This window comes from Pleurodeles waltl, chromosome 7 (genome assembly GCF_031143425.1).
Source record: "Pleurodeles waltl isolate 20211129_DDA chromosome 7, aPleWal1.hap1.20221129, whole genome shotgun sequence".
NCBI classification, from domain to species: Eukaryota; Metazoa; Chordata; class Amphibia; order Caudata; family Salamandridae; genus Pleurodeles; species Pleurodeles waltl.
In genome coordinates, this window is record NC_090446.1 from 1386301855 (window position 1) to 1386321665 (window position 19811).

The following is a 19811-nucleotide window of genomic DNA, read 5'->3' on the forward strand; positions in this document are numbered from 1 at the left end:
GTTGATAGTCAACCCTAACAATATTAAAGGTTTTGCCATCATCTGGAGGTGGTCTATGACTGTGTGGGGTGAGCCTGCATTCAACAGCCAGTTATTGAGATGTGAGAAGACCACTACACCCAACCTCTGAAAATGTGCTGCAACCACCACCATCACATTAGTGAACACCTGAGGGGCGCTGGTAAAACCAAAGGGGAGCACCACAAACTGAAAATGCTCCTGGCCCACTTGGAAGCACAGGTTGCATCTGTGAGCCTGAAGGACAGGAATATGAAAATATTCGTCCTACAGGTCCAAAGATACCATCCAGTCTCAGGTATCCCCGGCAAACAAGCCTTGGGCCAGTGTGAGCATCTTGAATTTATACTTCTACATGAATGTGTTAAGTGGGCATAGATCTAAACTAGGCCAAAGCCTTCCATCATTCTTCATCCAAGGAAGTAGCGGGAATAGCACCCTGTACACTATTTCTGAGGCCGAAACCCATCACTGGCTTCTTTGGCTAAAAGGACTTGCAGTTACTTCTGTAAAACAGGCAGGCATTCCTCCATCACCCCCTCTGAGGTAAGTGTTTAGTTTTGTTTTTATTAATTTAATTTTTATCCCTCCTCCCTCCACTTTCCTGCCTCTGGAGCGCTGCCACACTCCTTCCCCGTGCTACGAGCAGTGACTGGTTACAGAGCTCCACATTGGCCCTGATGTCCGGAACACTGTCTCTGGGTGTAGTGGCCTCAGCCATGCAAATGGCTGTCAATGTTTTTATGCTGGATCTGGTGTTGCTGGAATTGGAACACCCTTGCATAGCTACAAGAGTGGAGAAAATACTGAGAGAATGGTCTAGAAGGGGAAGACAGTACTACTCTCCTTAAAGGTTTCCAATGCCAAGCTCACTTTTCTATCAAAGAGACGGAAACGATTAAATAGCATGTCCATTAAAGATGCCTAACATCCACAAAAAAGCCCATAGACCTTATCCAGGTGTGGCACCGGAGCACCACATTCATGCCCATTGCCTGACCCAACCACACAATTCTGTTGAGGCCAGACCTTTTTATAAATGTTGCCACATTTCGGCTGTCCTGTATAGTTTGGGCTAAATATGTCTGTAGCTCCTTAGAAACTACCAGCAGGATTTGACTAATCGCATTCCATAAGGCATGACTGTAGTTTGCAAGGAGACAGCTGGCAGTGACTGAGCACAGAGCAAGACTGGTCGATAAAAACATGCATTTGCCAAATGTTTCCATGCGTTTAGAATCACAGTGAGGAGGACTACTGGGGAAGGCTTTAGGCTGACACCTGCACTACCAGACTCTCTGGCGTAGGATGTAGTGTTAAAATGTCAGGGTGGCCTGGTGCCGGCCTGTGGTATCGAGCTACCTGTCTGTTGACTAGTGGCCTAGAGCATGATTTTGTCCAGGTGCCTAAGAAGGTGTCCCTTAAAGCCTCTTTGAATGGTAAAAGAACTGTTCTATGTGCTTGGCCAGGCTGATAAACCTTGGTCAGGTCGTTAGTTTTGACCACTAATGTAGGTACTGTAGCAAGCTGGAGGTCAAGGACCTCTGAAGTCCACCTTAATACCATTGAAAAAGAGGCGCCCTCCTCTCTGGCAGGACCAGAGGAAGAGAAAAATGTAGTGTTTTGAGACCACTGGCATGCTGTAATTGGGCACACCACTTTCCGCAAGGTATTGTGGGTTGAATTTGTCCCTCTCATCGTAGCCAAGGGGTCGCCAAACCTTTCAATTTGGTAGAGCAACTTCTGATCAATGGAAACCATCTTGAGTTACTGCTTATTATTTAGCTGAGATACCAGCATGAAAAAAGCCAAACTATTTAAATACTGCCCATAGAAAATCTAGTCCTGTTGTAGTCAGCACACCCCATTTAATGCAGAAAAGATATGTCAGGGAAGGTTTATTTGTATGGTGTACAAGGACACATTTGTCTTTATACTCTTCTTCATGAATCAGAGAGTGAGAGTTGAGTGTCACACTGGTGTTTATATGCAGTCTATAGGATGACACTACTCTCATAAGGGCCGGGGCCGAAAGACAATCTTTATTTAACTAATTGCCCTAAATTACTTTGGTTGATGTGGAGAAACTGGTCCAGCCTTAATGACTGCAGACTATAAATAGGTATGTGCAGACTTCACAGTATTCTGCAAGAAACATTTCTCTGCCACCATCCTCATACCCATGTGTAGACCTCTGAGGCAAAGATGAAACAAATCAAGGAATGAAGACATTTCGTTTCGTAGGGTAGAAAAACAAGAACAAAAGTAGTGAGAAGAAAGAGGAAGGAGATAGTAAGAAGGCAAGATAGGGGAGGAGGAAATGAAGAACTATAAGGCAAAAGGGGGGAGAGGGAGGAAGAAGTAAGAAAAGGAAGAGAGGGGAAGAGGAGAGGAAGAAATAAGGCAAGAGAAGGGAGGAAGAGAGCAAGAAGTAAGAAGTAAGAACTAAGAAATGATATTAAGGAAATAAACCTTTGAGACTCATCATAACTGACGCAATATTTTTTGGGGGGTGAAGATTTTCAAACAGAGATCTGAAATTAGGCTTTATCTTTTGTTTATTTAAGGTTGTTTATCTAGAAGTAGCACATTCTTTTGAAAGAAAAGAGTGGGTTGGATACTTCTTCTACACTGTCTCTTTTCACAACACCATATTTCAGAACTGGAATGAGCGCAAACTACTTCAAGAAAGACAATTAGCTAACAGAAGCTTGCAGACGACCTGTTGGAGACTCCTGTCTTAGTAGTTATTGCCTCAATCTGATCCAAAGATCAAATATGTGGGAGCTCTGCTATGTGGTAAGGACAAGGTATCAAAGTCAGAAGAATTGGCTGTAGGTTGTGCTCCACTGGGATTGGGGTGCAGCCTTGGTCAAGACGAAGTCAGCTTTGAGTTGGAGACCACAATAAATAAGCGGCATTGACACTGGTGTCAATGTGAAAGGAACCAGCATAAAGCGAGGTGGCACCGGAACCAAACTTGGTCCTGAAGCAAAACCAGAAACGGGTTGAAGAAGCACAGATGGCGCTGAGGGTGAAACCGCCAGCTGGATCCCGAGTTGGAGCCCCGTGTTGATCCTTGCAGCAGGAAGAGGGAGCCAAAAGCATGCCAAATATGCACACCATTGTCTCCCTAAAAGTCTCTATATGCTGCAATGTCATTGACTGTCCCGGAAATGTGGGTTGCATCTGGACCAAATTTGGAATCCACACTTCAAAGAGTTTGGGGGCGAGATCAAGTGGCATGTTGATGCCCCTGCCCCCTCTCTGGAAAAAGGCCGATTCCCGCTTCAATTCAATTGCATTTATTTTATTAAGAGCTAGAAACATTTTTTGTTGAAACCTGTAAATTCTATTCTATTCTAGCAGCATCTACAGAGAATGTTGTCACAAATTAGGACATCTGGACACTGAGGAAATGAAAGCATAGCAAGGATGAGACATCTACACCATACTAGGGGAAACCAAGTACTCAGTGATTTACAGATATATTGCTGTCAATAAGCTGGATGGTTATTGGCAAGGAAGTCCAAATCTTGGAAAGCAGAAGAAAATGAGATTCCACTAATGCGAGCCTACCAGACCTTGTGTATGGTCACAAAATGAGTTAGAATCTAAGTGAATGAGGGTGAACACAGTGCTTACATGTAGATTGAACAGTAGGCCATGCAAGTAAAAGGCCAAAGGAACCAAGCATGGAGCATCGACAATTATGTGTTTGGAGATAGCAAGCCAGTGCAAGCAGAACAGAGTATGGTAAGAAAGACTGAAAATTAGAAGAACGGTAACATGTTGAACCCTCTGCAACCTAGGTAAGGAGCAGGAAGGAAGACCAATATAAACAGAGTTAAAGTACTGAAGGAGGAAACAAATAAATGTTGAAATCATTCTTTTGCAGGCTGAAAGGGGGAAAGAAGTGATCTTAATAAGATGAAGATGAAAGAAATAATAAGAGGTGATTTTACTAATTGGGGCAGATAGGGAAAGGAAGTGATCAAAATAAAAACACATGCAGCATATGATGGAATAAGTGACAACTATGACAAATCCACAACTACATAGAAAACAATGCAGCCACAGAATCACACAAATCAAGTGGTCCTGACCAAGGGTAAGGGAAACAAGCATTTGCAATGCAGTGGGTCTCACGTGTGCTCGAGTTAGAGTTATTAGCATTGTAAATTCCTAACTGACTTTTCTTGCCACATAAATTGAAAATGAAAAGTAAAACAGTTGACATAAGCAAGCCATAGCTGCCATGAGCGCAAAGGAGAGACACAAAAGGAAAAAGAAGTTTGCTTGCAGTCAAACGTATCGCAAACGTGCAATTATCCATGTACCAGGATCGATGGCCAAGGCGGTAACAAAAGTGCTCTAATGAGGGACAAAGCATTTACCAATGATAATAAAGGATTTTTGAAAGGCAAGCCCATGGACAAGTGATAGTGATGGGCATGAGGTGAGCATGGTTAAAAGCCCCTAGATAGATTACAACACGTCAGAGCGCTAGCATACTCGACCTAAAAAGCTCTGCACAAGCTTGGGGCACACCAATAGTAACACAAGAAGGACATGCACTAAACTAAGTTCCAGCACAGCTTGAGATACACTGGGGGTTTGAAATGTGAGATATGCACTTATATGATTATTAGGGCAAGAATATACCTTCATTGAATGGGTGAGGACCCTGCTCTGGGTGCCTGACTGCATGTGAAACTGGTATCCTGACTTGTCTTTTGGCCCTAGCATCATCATAACCTAGTGTGCGCACAGAGGCATAGGCATGTTCCTGATAATGTGAGGTCCAGAACCTGTCCAGTGATCGGGGGGTGCTAAGCCTGCCCTCACAGAGACAGAGAACTACTGTCCTGTCATGGGTGTGTCACACACAACAGTGGGGACAGTATACCTTGTTTTGTGACTTACAGTTTGACAAGACCTTTTTCTCTGCGTCAGCAGTAGTGTGATCAAGTCACCCCCCTAGTGTAAAATTCTATCTTATGGGAAACTCAGAAACTTGTGTTGTCATCCCTTGTGCAAGTTTGGTGCATGCGTGAGTACAGTGAGTTTTTGATACCTGTATGGCAGTAGGAATGTATGTGTGTATGTGTGTGTGTGTAGGAGTGTGTATGTGAGTGTGAGAGAGAGAGAGAAAGAGAGAGAGAGAGGAAGAGAGAGACAGAGAACCGAACTAAGATGAAACAGAGAACTGAGTACTGAAGCCAGTCGGATCCATCTTGGATGCCTGTAGTTTTAGCATGGCACAAGATGGAGGATGAGGATAGCTTCCCCAGACAGTAATATGATGTATTGTTTGCATTTCTGTCGCTGGAAAGCAGAGATCAAGTCCAAAGTGAGGAGGGTAAAGACTGCTGATTAGTTCTTCCTAATTTCTACCATTTGGTTGATCGTGGCGATGAGGACAGGGACTGCAAATTCTGTTGCTCAAAGAGAGGACTTTTCTAGGTAGGAGCTCTTTTGTCTGACCCCGATTACTGCTTACATCAGATGTAAAGAGTTCACACTTCATGGTGCTCATATTTTGGGTAGTCTTTGCTAACAGCCAGACCCATTGCTGCCTGCCATGAGTAGCAACACTTGATACAAACGCTGTTGTCTCGAGAACTGTCTGGAAATTACATTTGAAAAGGAACCGACTCAAACTGGTTCTGAAGCATGAGAGAGTGGATCGATCTACCCGAGCTGTAAAATGGACAGAAATCACACCATTCTGCTCCAGGTCCAGGTTCTTCATGACAATAGAAGGGGGTGCTCTGCAGCCTACTCAGAGGACTGCTCTATGACTAGGACTGGTGATGGGCTGACAGACAGCTTCCCATAACTAGAGCGCATCACCTGAAGCCTCAACATTCTTTGGAAGAAACTGAGGGTCTGCCTAATGCCTAGAAGCCTGCCTGCCTGCTGAGAGAGGCATAACGTCCACCCGGCCTTGCAGGAGGATAGAGTGTTAAGAAGGAAAATCCAAGTGTGTTCCTGGCGTAACACCCAGAAAAAGCATACTACTTAAGAGATTAAAGCCAGGAGCAACCTACGCTATGAATGGGTCTTCTGGTCTGTCTTTGCAGTTACTTCACAAGGAAACGTAGAAGACCTTTAATGCTGAAGGCCTAAAGGCTCATATATCTTTGTAGCAGACTCTTTGCTGTATCATTATAATTTGTAGGTCAGAATAGTGATGATAAAAATATTGGCTAACACCAAGAAGGACCGCACAAATTCAACAACAATTGTGTCTGCCTGGCAGCCACTGTGAGGAGAGAGCTGGTGCTGAAGCTTCTGACAGAGGAAGAAGCCATGTCACCAGTAAGGTAGAATGAGTCGACCTGGCAAGGCAGCAAATAGCAGGGATGCATCCTCATCGATTAATTGGCCAGGTCGGGCCGCAAGTCCCTTGCCATAGGACCAGTCTGCATTCAGCAAGTAGAGAGGCACAACAGACAAAGATTCAGTGACCAATACAACAAGCTCCATCATGCTGCATTGTCGTGCAAGGCCTACGATGAAGGGAGGCCACTGCATGCGCTGAAGATATTGGTTGTGCACGACCCTTCCCCCACCACTTCTGCAGAACCAACAATCAGGTATTGCAGACCTAGTACTGCAGCCCTATGTCTGAAGTCAGAACAGAGAGACTATAACACACGCCGAAGACTCGGGAATAAGAACTTGAGACTTTTCTGTCCACATCATTAACAGAAGTAAAAAATAAGCGATCTGATTGTGCATCTGAACCTCTTTGATTAGTACATTGTAATCTGCATCTGTGCTTAAATAATTCCTCTGCCACAGAATACTGGAACTATAATTGATGGGGTCGTCCAGGTGGAAGATAGTATTGGGGGGCAAAAGGAGGGGCAGGTGAACATAACTAGAGGTACTACCCTTTATTTGCTAATCATGGTGCATGGCGGCAGTATTTAGTTTTGATGTGTGATAAAAAATATTTTATTTTACATAAAGACCAGCACTAAGCTGGACATTGACTTTTTGTTGTGTATGCTTGCTGTCTGTTAAGCTCTGAGTGCCTAGCACCCATACTACCTCCCTGGGAAGCATGTTTGCCCTCACTACCCTGAGAGTCAAGTGTGGGAATGATTGTCCTTGCACCTGTTTGCACAGCCATAATAGGATGGACACCAGTGGCAAGCAACCTTACCACCATGGCTGGGGTCACTATCCCCTGTCTGCCCCACACCCTCTACCTCCATGTATAGGTCTGATGGGTCTCTTCATGCTACTGACCAATATCAGATGTTTATTGGCATTACACTCAATGGTACTCAGTCTTATCCAATTCGGAAGGATAAAAGGCCTTGCTTTAGAAGCTGTAGTACACTGAGCCACGACACATGGTTTAAGAAAAGTGTGCTATTAACTATTGTTAGCTTCCCCAGAGTTAAAAAATATGGTATAGACAAAGTGTCAGATACAGCAAATTAGAACAAGGATGTTCTGCTGTAGTGTTACATACAGAGAGAAAAGAGAAAGAATATGTGCACTGAAGTAATATGCACCAGAGCAAGAATGGATGTAAGATTGTACACCAGTGTGAGATACTGAAGATGTAAGATGGGTCGGCCATACAGTAGTATGAAATACACCAAGGTACGATAGGCTTGCTATGCCCTCAGCAGCACAGAGAGCCTGAGCACACAAATCAACATAGGTAAGAAACAGAGTGCACACTAGTGTGGGGTATACAAGGACTACATGAAGCAGGATACACACCAGTGTGAAAAAAACACCAACGATATGAAAAACAGTGTGTGCACTAGTTTGAGATAGACTAGCCAAATGAGAATTGTAGTACGCACGACTGCAAGACACACAGAGGCAAACGGGTGTGGTGTGTAAAATTCACCAGGATTATGAAAAGTAGGGTGCGCACTAGTATAAACTACATCAGAGATATGAGGAGCACAGTATGCACTAGTGAAAATACAAAAGGGTTATGAGAAGGAGGTTATGTACATGTGTAAAATGCACCAGGATTACGAGAAAGTCGGTGTCCACTAATATAAGATTTGTCAGGGTAAGAGAAGCAAGGTGCGCACTACTAAAACTACGCCAAGGGTATAAGATGCAGAGTCTGCACTACATTTATACTAAGAGAAACACGATATGCACAAGTGCAAGACAACCTGTGTTACAAACAGCAGTCCATGCCCTAGTGAAAGACACACCAGCGTAAGAGACTCAGGGTGGACAAATGTGTAAAATATACAAAGGTAAAAGAAGAATGGTGTACACAAACCTGGGTTTTAAGACGGTATGAAAAGCACGGTGAGGACTAATGGTAGCTGCAACAAGGGTAAGATAAGCTGAATTTGTAAAATGACAAAATACACCAAGTTTACGAGAAGCAGTGTGTGCATTAGTATGAGATACACTACAGCGAGAGAACCAGAGAACCCCCAGGCTCAAAATAAACTGTGTGGTTAGTGTCAGGTACACCATGGTAAGAGAGGCATATTCTTAGTGCTACCTGAAATCACAGCTCTACTTGGGTCCTGTCTCTACAGAGGGCAATGTTGCTTATCATCGACAGAGGATGCAGTAAATTATGCATACATAGTAATTTATACTTTTACTCTTTTCAGGTATTTGACCTTACCTGCTCTGTTGATCTCTATGATCTCCTCCTGAGCTAGGGGGCATGAATCCCCCTGGGCACTCCTGTGTGGCGACTGCATGTCAGGTTTACAGTAATTAGGTGATCCTGGCTGCGGGGGCCGTGGGATGTGTTTGTTCTTTTTCTTTGGTAGCTTCTGTTTTGCCATCGCCAGGGAGTAGTACATTCCAAAGTTATTCACAATAACTGGGACGGGCATAGCTATGGTAAGCACACCAGCCAAGGCGCACAGGGCGCCCACCAGCATCCCAGACCAGGTCACTGGGTACATATCCCCATAGCCTAAAGTTGTCATGGTCACCACAGCCCACCAAAAACCAATAGGGATGTTCTTGAAGTTGGTGTGCTTGCTTCCTGTGATATCATCACGGTCAGCACCAATCCTCTCTGCATAATAAATCATGGTGGCAAAAATCAAGACGCCCAGGGCCAGAAAGATGATGAGCAGTAGGAACTCATTGGTGCTGGCCCGGAGTGTGTGCCCAAGCACTCTCAGGCCTACAAAATGTCGGGTCAGCTTGAAGATCCTCAGAATCCGGACAAAGCGGACCACCCTTAGGAACCCCAGAACATCCTTGGCAGCTTTCGAAGAAAGACCACTCAAGCCTACCTCCAGGTAGAAGGGCAAGATGGCCACAAAATCAATGATGTTCAAACTGCTCTTGATGAACTCCAACTTGTCAGGGCAGAAGAGGACACGCATGAAGAACTCAAGAGTAAACCAAATTACACACATGCCCTCCACGTAGGTGAGGAAGGGTTCAGTCTCCACCTCTAGAATGGTGTTTGTCTTGGTAATGTTCCCTTCGACAATAGTCTCTGTCCTGTTCTGGATGTGGTTGAATGCCTCATGGGTCTCCAGGCAGAAGGTGGTGATGGAGATGAGGATGAAGAAGAGGGATGCGAATGCAACATACTGCCAAGCCGAATCAAGAAGTTGCGAGGGAGAAAGAGAGAAAAGAAAAACAGACTTCATTAAATAATGGCTTTGGAAACAATCCACCAGCATGCCAAACAACCTTCAACCATTTTGATTGTGGTACAAGTGGACTTTACAGGACTTTCACAGGGCTTTGCATGGATCAGTAAAGATTCTTTATTATGCAGTGAAGAGCAGAATATTGAACTAGATGATTACGCATACTTAGATTTCTGGTTGCACTTGTCAGCCCAATATTTTATCGAATGATAGCTTGTGTCACTATAATACATGGATTTCGAGCCCACTACCAAAAACACATATTTTCCCCAATGAATTAAATTGTTGTTAATAACAGGCTGGTCTTTCCGGCGTGCCTTTTAGTATGATTCCATGTTTGCTTCCTCTGCGCCTCCCTGCAGAAACCAAAACCATGGAAAAAGAACAGAAACTCATTCTGAATTAGTCAACCAAGCATACTCAAACATATAAGCTCATTCAGAGAAGCACCTCCCCCACCAATGCACACACAGCCACAAATATAAGATACACGTTCTCAGAAGTTTAGTCACACAGGCACAGTGAAACATAGACACCAATCGCCTACCCACGCAGAAATTAATGAAAACACAAGTACTGGCGTCACAAATTACCACTCATGCGCTCCGAGATAAAAAAAACTAGGCAAACACAAGCAGACAAATATACTGACACAGGCAAACAGAGACATCCATCCACATTAGCACAGACACTCAGACATAAACATACATCTACAGTCAAACCGCGAGCCTCACCTTACAGCGTTTACTCATATTTGATCCAGCATCTCAGAAGATGTAACCTCGTGCATTGAAAACACCTCTATCAGCGGTTTGGCTCCCACTGAAAAATCACGTTTTTTTATTGATTTTCCTAACGACTACCTATTCATTAGCGAATTCTGGCTATCAGTTGACAACACTTTAAATCATTTAGTTGTAAACACGTATTCCATACCTAAGGAAAACAGAATTGGACAACATAGGGGATGCTTATTAGCATACATCAAGCCCTCAGAAAAGCAATGGTAATGTGATTTTCTGTTACTTATATTCCCTACTGTAAAATTACATCTCCAGTCGGGCCTACAGGAAAACGTGGAAAAACTCTGGTGCTGTAGTACTTAAGGCGCATTTATTTATCTTTAAAGCAGGCACTTTGCAGCTTCTTAAAGAGTTGTATGTCAGAACAGTGTAGGTAAATATTGTCTGACATAAAAATCGTCACCTAAGAAAATGAGTTACTTACCTGTAACTGTGGTTCTCAGTATTAGTATCTTTCATAGATTCCCATGCCTGAATCATCCCCGTTGTGGAGGTGGGAGCCTCACAGTAACTTCAAATACTTATAGCAGTAAGTGTTACACACTAGGCCCTAATGGCCCAAATAGGCAGTTTTATAGCCTATCCATGTTCTTTTATAAAAAGAAACCAAACTTGAGCTACAGCCAATCAGGCGTCAACACCCTCTAGAATACTCCCAACAGAGGCTGTTTCCCTCAGATTTTCTAGTACAAGTGTGAAGCAGAAAGTTCATCTATAAGGGGAGCCTCTGAGGGGAGGAGAGTGGGTCGCATGTGAATCTATGAAAGATACCAATACTGGAGAACCACAGTTACAGGTAAGTAACTAATTTTCATAGATTCCCATGCCTGAATTGGAGTAGCGAGCAGTAATATTGTCTAACTAGGTACTAGCTGTATCATCATGATAACAACAACAATAATAATAATAATAATAGGAGTAATCCTACTCTTAGTCAGTATTCGATAGCAGTATACCAATCTTCACAGGAAGATAACAATAGGCACAATAACCATAATCATAAGCATCACGATAAGTATCAAGCTAGTTACAACAATAGTAACCACAATAATCGTTATAAGCAGAAACATTTACCTTGACCAGATTATGGAAACTTAGTTCCCATACCTTTTTTGTGGAAGGTGGGATGACCAGAGAGGCTCACCTTAACAGAATAGATGCCTCAGCACTGTTTGACCCACCGCAGTGTCCATGTTATTCGTCCCTTCGAGACAGTAGTGTCTTGTGAAAGTATGTTGGCTGGACCATGTGGCCACTCTACAAATGTGCTGCAAGGGCACTCCCACGAACAGCGCTACCGACGTGGCTACCGCCCTTGCAGAGTGGGCTCTAACCTTGCTGTGGAGCAATTTACCGGCTTGAGCATGACAGAATCGGATTGCCAGGCCGATCCACCTGGCAGTACTCTGTTTAGACACTGGGAAGCCCTTCCTCGCATCCCCAAAGGCCACAAATAACTGGTCTGATTTGCGGATGTTCCACGTTCTTTGAAGGTAAAATTTCAAACATCTCTTACTATCCAACGAGTGCAATGCTTTTTCTGCTACAGTCTGCGGGTTAGGAAAAAAGGTTTTCAAAATGACTGGTTCATTCAAATGGAAACTTGAGGGCACTTTTGGAATATATTTAGGATTCGTCCTAAGAATTACGCCAGTAGTGGTGAATTGAAGAAAAGACTCTTTGATGGTGAAGGCCTGTATGTCACTTACTCTCTTGGCCGAAGTAAGAGCCAGCAACAACAACATTTTCCATTAGATGAATTTCAGTTCCGTTCTGTGGATTGGCTCAAAAGGGGGTTTCATGAGTTACCCCAACACCACGTTTAGGGACCATAACGGTGGAGGTTTACGCACTGGTGGAAAAGCTTGAAACAGATCCCTAAGAAATTGTTTCACAATCCTGGTAGAATATAACGAGGCAGTGTTTTGAGATCGGCGGTACCTTGAAATTGCTGCCACGTGCATTCGGATGGAGGAATACGAGAGTCCAGATTTTGCCAAGTGCAACAAATACGGAGGTACTTGTTCTGGAAGTGAAGAGATAGGATGGATTCCTTCCGCAGCACACCACACACAAAAACGCTTCCATTTCAGCCTGTAAGTCTTATTGGTGGTGTCTGCCCTGGCTAGGATTGCCCTACATTCTGATGAGATGCCTAAAGTGGTGTATTCATTGAATTCAGGAGCCAGGCCGACATGTGTAGAGTTGACCGTTCCGGATGCCTGACCTGGCCCTGGTGCATTGTCAACAGGGTTTGCGTCCGTCTGAGTAGCACATGTGGCTGTTCTGAGAACATGAGGAGTTCTGTGAACCACACCTGCCTGGGCCAGCTGGGTGCTATTAGTAGAAGGCGACATTCTTCTGTCTTCATCTTGCTGATGACCATCGGTATCAGTGGGATCGGAGGAAAAGCATAGGCATAGACCCCTGACCATCTCATCAAAAACGCATTCCCCCACGACCCTTTTTGGGGAAGCCAGCTTGCTTAATGAGGGCATTTCTTGTTCTTGTATGTGGCAAACAGATCGAGATTTGGTCTGCCCCATATCCGGAAGAGTTGGTCAAGAACCTCCTGGTCTAGTTCCCACTCGTGGTACAGGATAATCGTCCTGCTCAGGGTGTCCGCTAGACTGTTGGTCTGTCCTGGCACGTGCTCCGCCCTCAGAGAAATGTTGTTTGCTATGGCCCATTTCCAGATGTTCTGAGCTTGTTGTGAGAGCTGTAGAGACCTTGTGCCACCCTATTTGTTTAGATAAAACATGCTCGTAGTATTGTCCATCCTGATAAAAATATCTGAGTTTTGAAGTCTTGGTAAAAAAGCTTTTAGAGCCAAATCTATTGCCTTGAGCTCCAGCTGGTTTATGTGGAGCTGTTTGTCCTTTCAGGTCCAGGACCCGCTTATTTGCAGATCTTGAAGGTGGGCACCCCAACCGTCGAGGGACGCATCCGTTGTCACTATGTAGCGGGGTACCTGAGGAAGAAACGTGAGGCCGCTGGACCAGTTGGCCGGTGTCGCCCACCAAGACATGGCAGCCCGCATTGCCGATGTGATGAGAATTTTGTCCTTGAAGGAACCCTGTACCTGAAGCCACTCAGCATCCAATTGCTCCAGTAGGGGTCGCATACGTAGTCTGCAATTTGGGATCAGCGGATTACATGACAAGATCATTCCCAATAATGACTTGTAAGTTCGAACTGAAACAAACCTTTTTGTTGAGAGCTTGTGGGCCAAGCTGGACAGCTTTTGTTTCCTTTCCTGAGACGGGTATGCCTTGCTTCTGACAGTATCCAGTACTGCTCCCAAGAAATTCAGTTTCGGTGTAGGGCGAACGTGTGACTTTTGGTAATTGATGGTAAGCCCGAGATCCTCGAACAACTGGAGGCAGGCGGTTGTGTGGTGTACCACCTGAGCTCTTGAGGATGCCTTGATGAGCCAGTCGTCGAGATAGGGAAAAACCTGCATGCCCAACTTGCGTAGGTGCGCTGACCCTGGAGCTAACATATTTGTAAAAATTCTGGGGGCCGATTTCAAACCGAAGGGAAGTACATGAAACTGCAGATGCATACCAGCTACCCTGAACCTGAGGAATTTGCGATGGTTTTGATGTATTGGGATGTGAAAATACGCGTCCTGGAGGTCTAGGGATGTCAAGTGATCTCCGGGATTTAAGAGGCTCAAGATGTCCTGCAGTGTTACGATCCTGAACGACTGCTTCATCAGGAACTTGTTTAATGATCTTACGTCCAGAATGGGGCGCCAGTCTCCAGAAGGTTTCTTTACCAGAAAGAAGCGTGAATAGAATCCCCTGTTCCTGTGAAGAGTTGGGACCAGTTCTATTGCCCCTTTGCGCAGCATCACATACACTTCCTTGAGGAGTTGCTTTAATCGTGGAGGCGGCGGGACTGACGGAGGGATATTTGGTGGTCTCTGAACGAACTCGAGTATGCCCCTTGGCCACTATATCCAGCACCCACCTGTTGGATGTTATGCTTGACCATCTAAGGAAGTGAGAAGTGATGTGACCCCTAATTCTCGAGCCCCGGTTAGTGTTGGAACCTGGTATGACGGTTCGGTCATTGTTTTCTGCCGGTATCTCTTCCACGGGCAGCAGATCTTCCCTTTGCGGGGTGTCTATAAGCAGCGGTAGGTGGCAACTGATAATGCTGCTGTTGCTGACTGTATTGCTCTCAGGATCCTGCTGGAGGGGACTGGTACTGCGGTCTATACTGCTGGAAACTACCCAAAAGGAGTAACTTCCTCTTACCCTCACACCTCAAAAAGGCTGTTTCCTGAACTGTGTCGGTCTTGATTGCTTGCAGCATGTCAAAAGGCTTTCCCCATCAAACGCCATGTCCAGAATTCTACTCTGAACCTCCGGTCAGAAGGAAGTAGACTTCAGCCACCCCTGTCTACGCAAGACCGCTGCACCTGCCAGCTGCCGGAAACCTGTCAACGAAATGTCGATTGCGCAATCGCTGATCTCAGCTGCAATCCGCTCACCCTCCTGTAACACCTTCTTTGCCTCCAACTTGGCATTCTCAGGCAAGAGATCTATATAAGCAGACATGTCTGCCCACATTTGGCGATCATACCTGCCCAAGATGGCTAATGAATTAGCCGCCTTCACTGTAATCGCCACCACTGAGGAGAATTTCTTACCAATATTGTCCAAACGCCGTCCATCCCTCTCTGGAGGTGACGTGATTGGTGCCAAAGGGTTCTTTGAGCGACGTTGCGCCGCCTGGGATCGACCGAATCCGGTTTCGGTTGGGACACTAAGCAGGCCGGAGCGTTATCAGGGGCTTTATACTTCTTTTCCAGCCACGGCATCTGGGAAGGTATTGTTGCTGGATTTTTCATCGACTTCAACCCCTCCTGCCATAGAAAATCCACTATAGGAATAGCCCTAACTGATCTCTTTGAAGGCTCTTTAAAGTCATATAAGAAACAATCAGTTTCCTGGGAGATAATGGGAAAGTCAAATCTTTTGGCCGCCCTTTCCATCAAATTATGGAAGCCCCCTATGTCCTCAGGGGGTGAATCTACTGGCCCTGCTGGTGGTGGTGACTGTGTAGGTATGAGGTATTCATCCCACTCACTAGGAGCTGTCTCCGTTATCTCACCTTCTTCCCTCTCCTCATCTGTAGAGATATGATCATCCTGTGGTTGATGAACAAACGGGATGCTTCTGTGTGGCGTTCCCAGGTGACTGGTAACAGGTGTTTGCAAAGCTATCGCGGGATGTAGGGCCTGGACGGAGTCGCCGGCATTGATGGTGGAAACCGTCGATAATAGTCTTTCAACATACCCTGGAGGTCCGACACTAAGGATCTAGGCATAGGAAAGGACACCTCTGTCTCCAATGCGGGGTATGATGGATCCTGTTGGAGTGCAGGCGACGAATAGGTGGGCTGGACCAGCCCTTCATCCTCCTCATCCAGGTCCTTGCATTTTACATGTAGTTGCGACGGACTACTTGCTGCACCACACATTCCCTCCTCTTGAGAATAAATGTCATTGTCATCATCCAAGAGATGCTGAGGAGGGTACGGCAACACCTTGCTTGGGGAGGTATGCCTCAGAAGAATTGGGGATGTTTTTTCCCCATGGTGATGAAAGAAAGAGGGAGGAATCTTGACGAATTCTGTTGCACCATGAAATCTCCTGAAGATGGTGCTGTCGTCGACGGTTGGACCGACGAAACCATTGATTTCCTCGTTGACAGTTCTCCCGACGACGGGGTCCTCGTCAGTGGAGTTTTCGTCATCAACAGTTCTTCCCCCCTCTACGGTTTCCTCGTCGATGGTGTGCTCGTCGACGGTACCCTCTTCGCCCTCGTCGACAGGTGTTTCTTCGACAGGAGTGCCACTGTTGACAGATGGAACAACGAGGCTTCCGTCGTCGTCGAGATGCCTTCTTATAGATCTTAGCGGTAATGATTGTCGCGATGACAGTGGTCATGACGTAACGATCATCGGGGACACCGTTGTAGTAAACGTCAACGTTACCGTCGTCGCAATGACCATCGACATGGTCGTCAACGGGGTCGTCGTCGACAGGCCTTTCTTGGCAGCATCCTAGGAGAATCTTACCGGGTCCTTCTCTGGCGACAGGGACAGAGAGAGGCACTTCTTGGGGGTGCCTTTTTTCCCACGGGTGTGGTAGGCTCAGAGTGAACCCTTTTTTGAGAGTCTTAAGTGGGTCTCTGATCCCGAGGCAGCACTCTCCTGGTGCTTATGTTTTTCCACACAGATATATTTTGTCTTTTTTGCCATCTTTCTTGGAGGCTCTGAAGGCAGTTTTCCCTTTACTCCAGATCTTTTTAGAGAGTGAGGAGTGTGAGATGAAGCTTCACTCTCATCCGAAGAAGGATTTTCCATGGCCTTCTGTTTTTGGAGCCACAACAAATGCCTACCCTCGCGGTCCTTGAGGGTTTTGTGACTGAAGGTGCGACAGATCTTACAGTCTCTCACCTTGTCATCTGGATGCAGGCAGTAGATGCATTTTTTGTGGGGATTATCAATATGAAGTATTTTCTTCCCACAACTGCCACAGTCTCTGAAAAGTCCTTTCTTAGTCTGTTGGGACATATTGTCTACTGCAAAGCTGGGTTCTCTGAGAGAAAATATCCTGTCAGAAGAATAAACTGAGCAGAGTTCAGGGAGACTCCCTTCACACAACGTGCGGTAGAAAATCTGAGGGAATCATCCACTGTTGGGTGTATTCTAGAGGGTGTTGACACCTGATTGGCTGTAGCTCAAGTTTGGTTCCTTTCTATAAAAGAACATGGATAGGCTACAAACGTGACTATTTGGTCCATTAGGGCCTAGTGTGTAACACTTACTGCTATATGTATTTGAAGTTACCGTGAGGATCCCACCTCGACGACAGCAGTCCTGATTCAGGCATGGGAATCTATGAAAGATCCAATACTGGAGAAATATTGTTCACCAAAATATCACTCCAATAAGTGTAGCTTTTCTGTTAATTCTAATGAGGCAATATTTTTGTAAACAATATTAAGGCCAGAATATCTATTGTCATACGATATTTAGACCACTGTAATCTCGTACCATACCTTAATGAGGGGGGCTCTATTATCAGATGATTTTAGCCCTTACATAAATTTGCTACAGTATTTTAGCAGCTTACGCTGATTTTTGACAAACAGTAATTTCGATAAAATAGTGATATTTCTTCCAATGAAAAAATCGCTGTTCCTTGATTTACCTTACGGAGCCACCTTTCAAAGGATTCTATGAAGATGCCAATATCAGCAGTCTGTATTTCCTGCAGTACTCAGGAACTACTGGTCTCGAAACATGTTCTGGAAGACCCTTAAACTCACCATTGACGAAATATTTCACTTTGCCGACAAAATTCCCCCAAATCATATAACCTGACACATTTTTGTAAATCAGAGACTGGGCAACGCCAACGGTGCGGTTCTTTGGTAACAGGATAAGTCACCCTAGCCAAGTGCCAACAAGCCATAGGGCACTTGTATTTCATGACGCAGCTACAAATCCTTCCTGTTGCTTCAAAGAGCAGCACAGGGAAGCGCGTGATTTAGCACAGGTTGGTAGCTCTCCTCCACGCTATTATCAAAGCAGTACTCATGCCACAGCAAACATTACTGTTCTAACGTTGCCTAGGACTTGTGGTGCACAAATTTTCACGACTGTGCGGGCACTGTTAAAATTCACACACACCTGGGCATAGTCAGTTATCTACATTTTGATGCAGGCTCCATCACGAAATATTCACCAGAAGGGGACTGAGAGTTGCTGTGGTTAAATAGCGAATCAAGAGAAGTCAGTATATAAGGCTTGATTGTGATGCATACTCCACCAAAAAAAGTCAAAACAGTTTGTGGCAAATCGAGTGAGCTTTAGTGAACTTAGTCATGAAATTTCAGTTGACTTTGTGAAGGCCACATGCTTTTTTCAATGCGATCATAATAAAATTTGCTCCACTCCCGATCTAGCCAAGTGTCGCAATTTGTCCCATCTCTGAGTATATGTCCAATATAAACACAATGTAAGGTTCAGTAGTGGTTTGCAGATCTTTTATCAGGCACTCGAGAGTGGAGGAGGCAAGTAAACTTAACGCAGTCTAGGATGACCAGACTTTGATATAAAAAATATGGACATTCCACAAACATTGGAGTAGGACTACTATTGTGCATTGATTGGAGGGACACAGAGCGAGTTAAAAGACAGCGCTCACCAACACAGAAAGTACAATCAGGTACTAAGGGGAAATAAATACAACTTTTGCACATTGTATCATCTGAGTTGACTAAATTGGTTTCTGCTAGGGACTATAAACTAATTCTACACTGGCACACATGAAAAAGTGCCTAAGTAGTGTTAAGTAGACACTTAAAAGCCAGACGTGCTAAATGTAATAAAAGTCTTAGGATACATAGTGAAAATTTAGGTCTGGTTACCCTTGTATACAGGAAGAGCCAACTATATAATTTTCACCTCCAGCTGGTTCAGGACTTGACCATCACCCCGACTGGTTTTAGGAAAAAAAGCCATGACTGTGACTGCCTCAGCTGAAAGAAATTTGACCACTGTGTGGCAAAGTCATTGCTATTTCGCAAAAACAAATATATATGTTAACAGCCAACCTATCTCTCTATGGCCTATAAGTACCTGGAGTGGACAGTTCTGCACTATCCAGGCCTCTTATGCTACACACATTTCTGTGCACACAAATGTCACTGTGAACAAACACCGCGATTCACAGACACCAGTGGTCTTAGGTTTTGTTCTTAGTAGACCTATCACCTGTCTCGGTGTCCCTGCCCTCGGTTTTAAGGCCTGATTTCTGTTCACATCTGCCCAACATTGGGAGAAAGGTTAGTTTATAGGCTGTGAGTACAGATTTCCGATTCTCCCATCTCCTCTCTCCGACCCCCTTGCCCTTGTTTGGTATCTTCCACCTCTTCCACCCGAACTAAGGGCCTGATTTAGAGTTTGGTGGACAGGTTACTACGTCACAAACGTGACAGATATCCCGTCCGCTGCCTACCGATTCCTGTAGGTTATAAAGGGATCGTAATACAGAGGACAGGATATCCATCATGTTTGTGATAGAGTAACCCCATCCACCGAAGTCTAAATCAGGCCCTAAGTCTGACCTCCTCCAGACCATGCGTCAAAGAGCCTACAACTCTCTGAATTCCCAGTAGCGCTGCATCAGCTCTGCAGTACAATGCAATAACCTGTAGACACAGGACTGCAGCAGTGCTTCCAACACATCGAGAGGCCAGGCTGCCTTATAATTTAGACGACCTGCAGAAAGTGCAGACAAAACAGCGCTCTCAAAACCTCCAGAAAGAGTAGG

At 45.0% G+C, this 19811-nt stretch overlaps 1 protein-coding gene across 2 annotated transcripts in view; it reads right to left on the reverse strand.

Annotated features, from left to right (window-relative positions):
- The window catches only part of LOC138246380 (voltage-gated potassium channel KCNC1-like), a 607134-nt gene that overhangs the window by 316456 nt on the left and 270867 nt on the right, over positions 1–19811 (reverse strand). For both annotated transcript variants that reach the window (XR_011194269.1, XM_069200948.1), the window contains exon 3: positions 8654–9587. Coding sequence is in view for 1 of the 2 variants with exons in the window: in XM_069200948.1 (XP_069057049.1) it covers positions 8654–9587 (934 nt within the window). In the remaining variant the exon portion in view is untranslated. The remainder of the gene's footprint in view (positions 1–8653; positions 9588–19811) is intronic.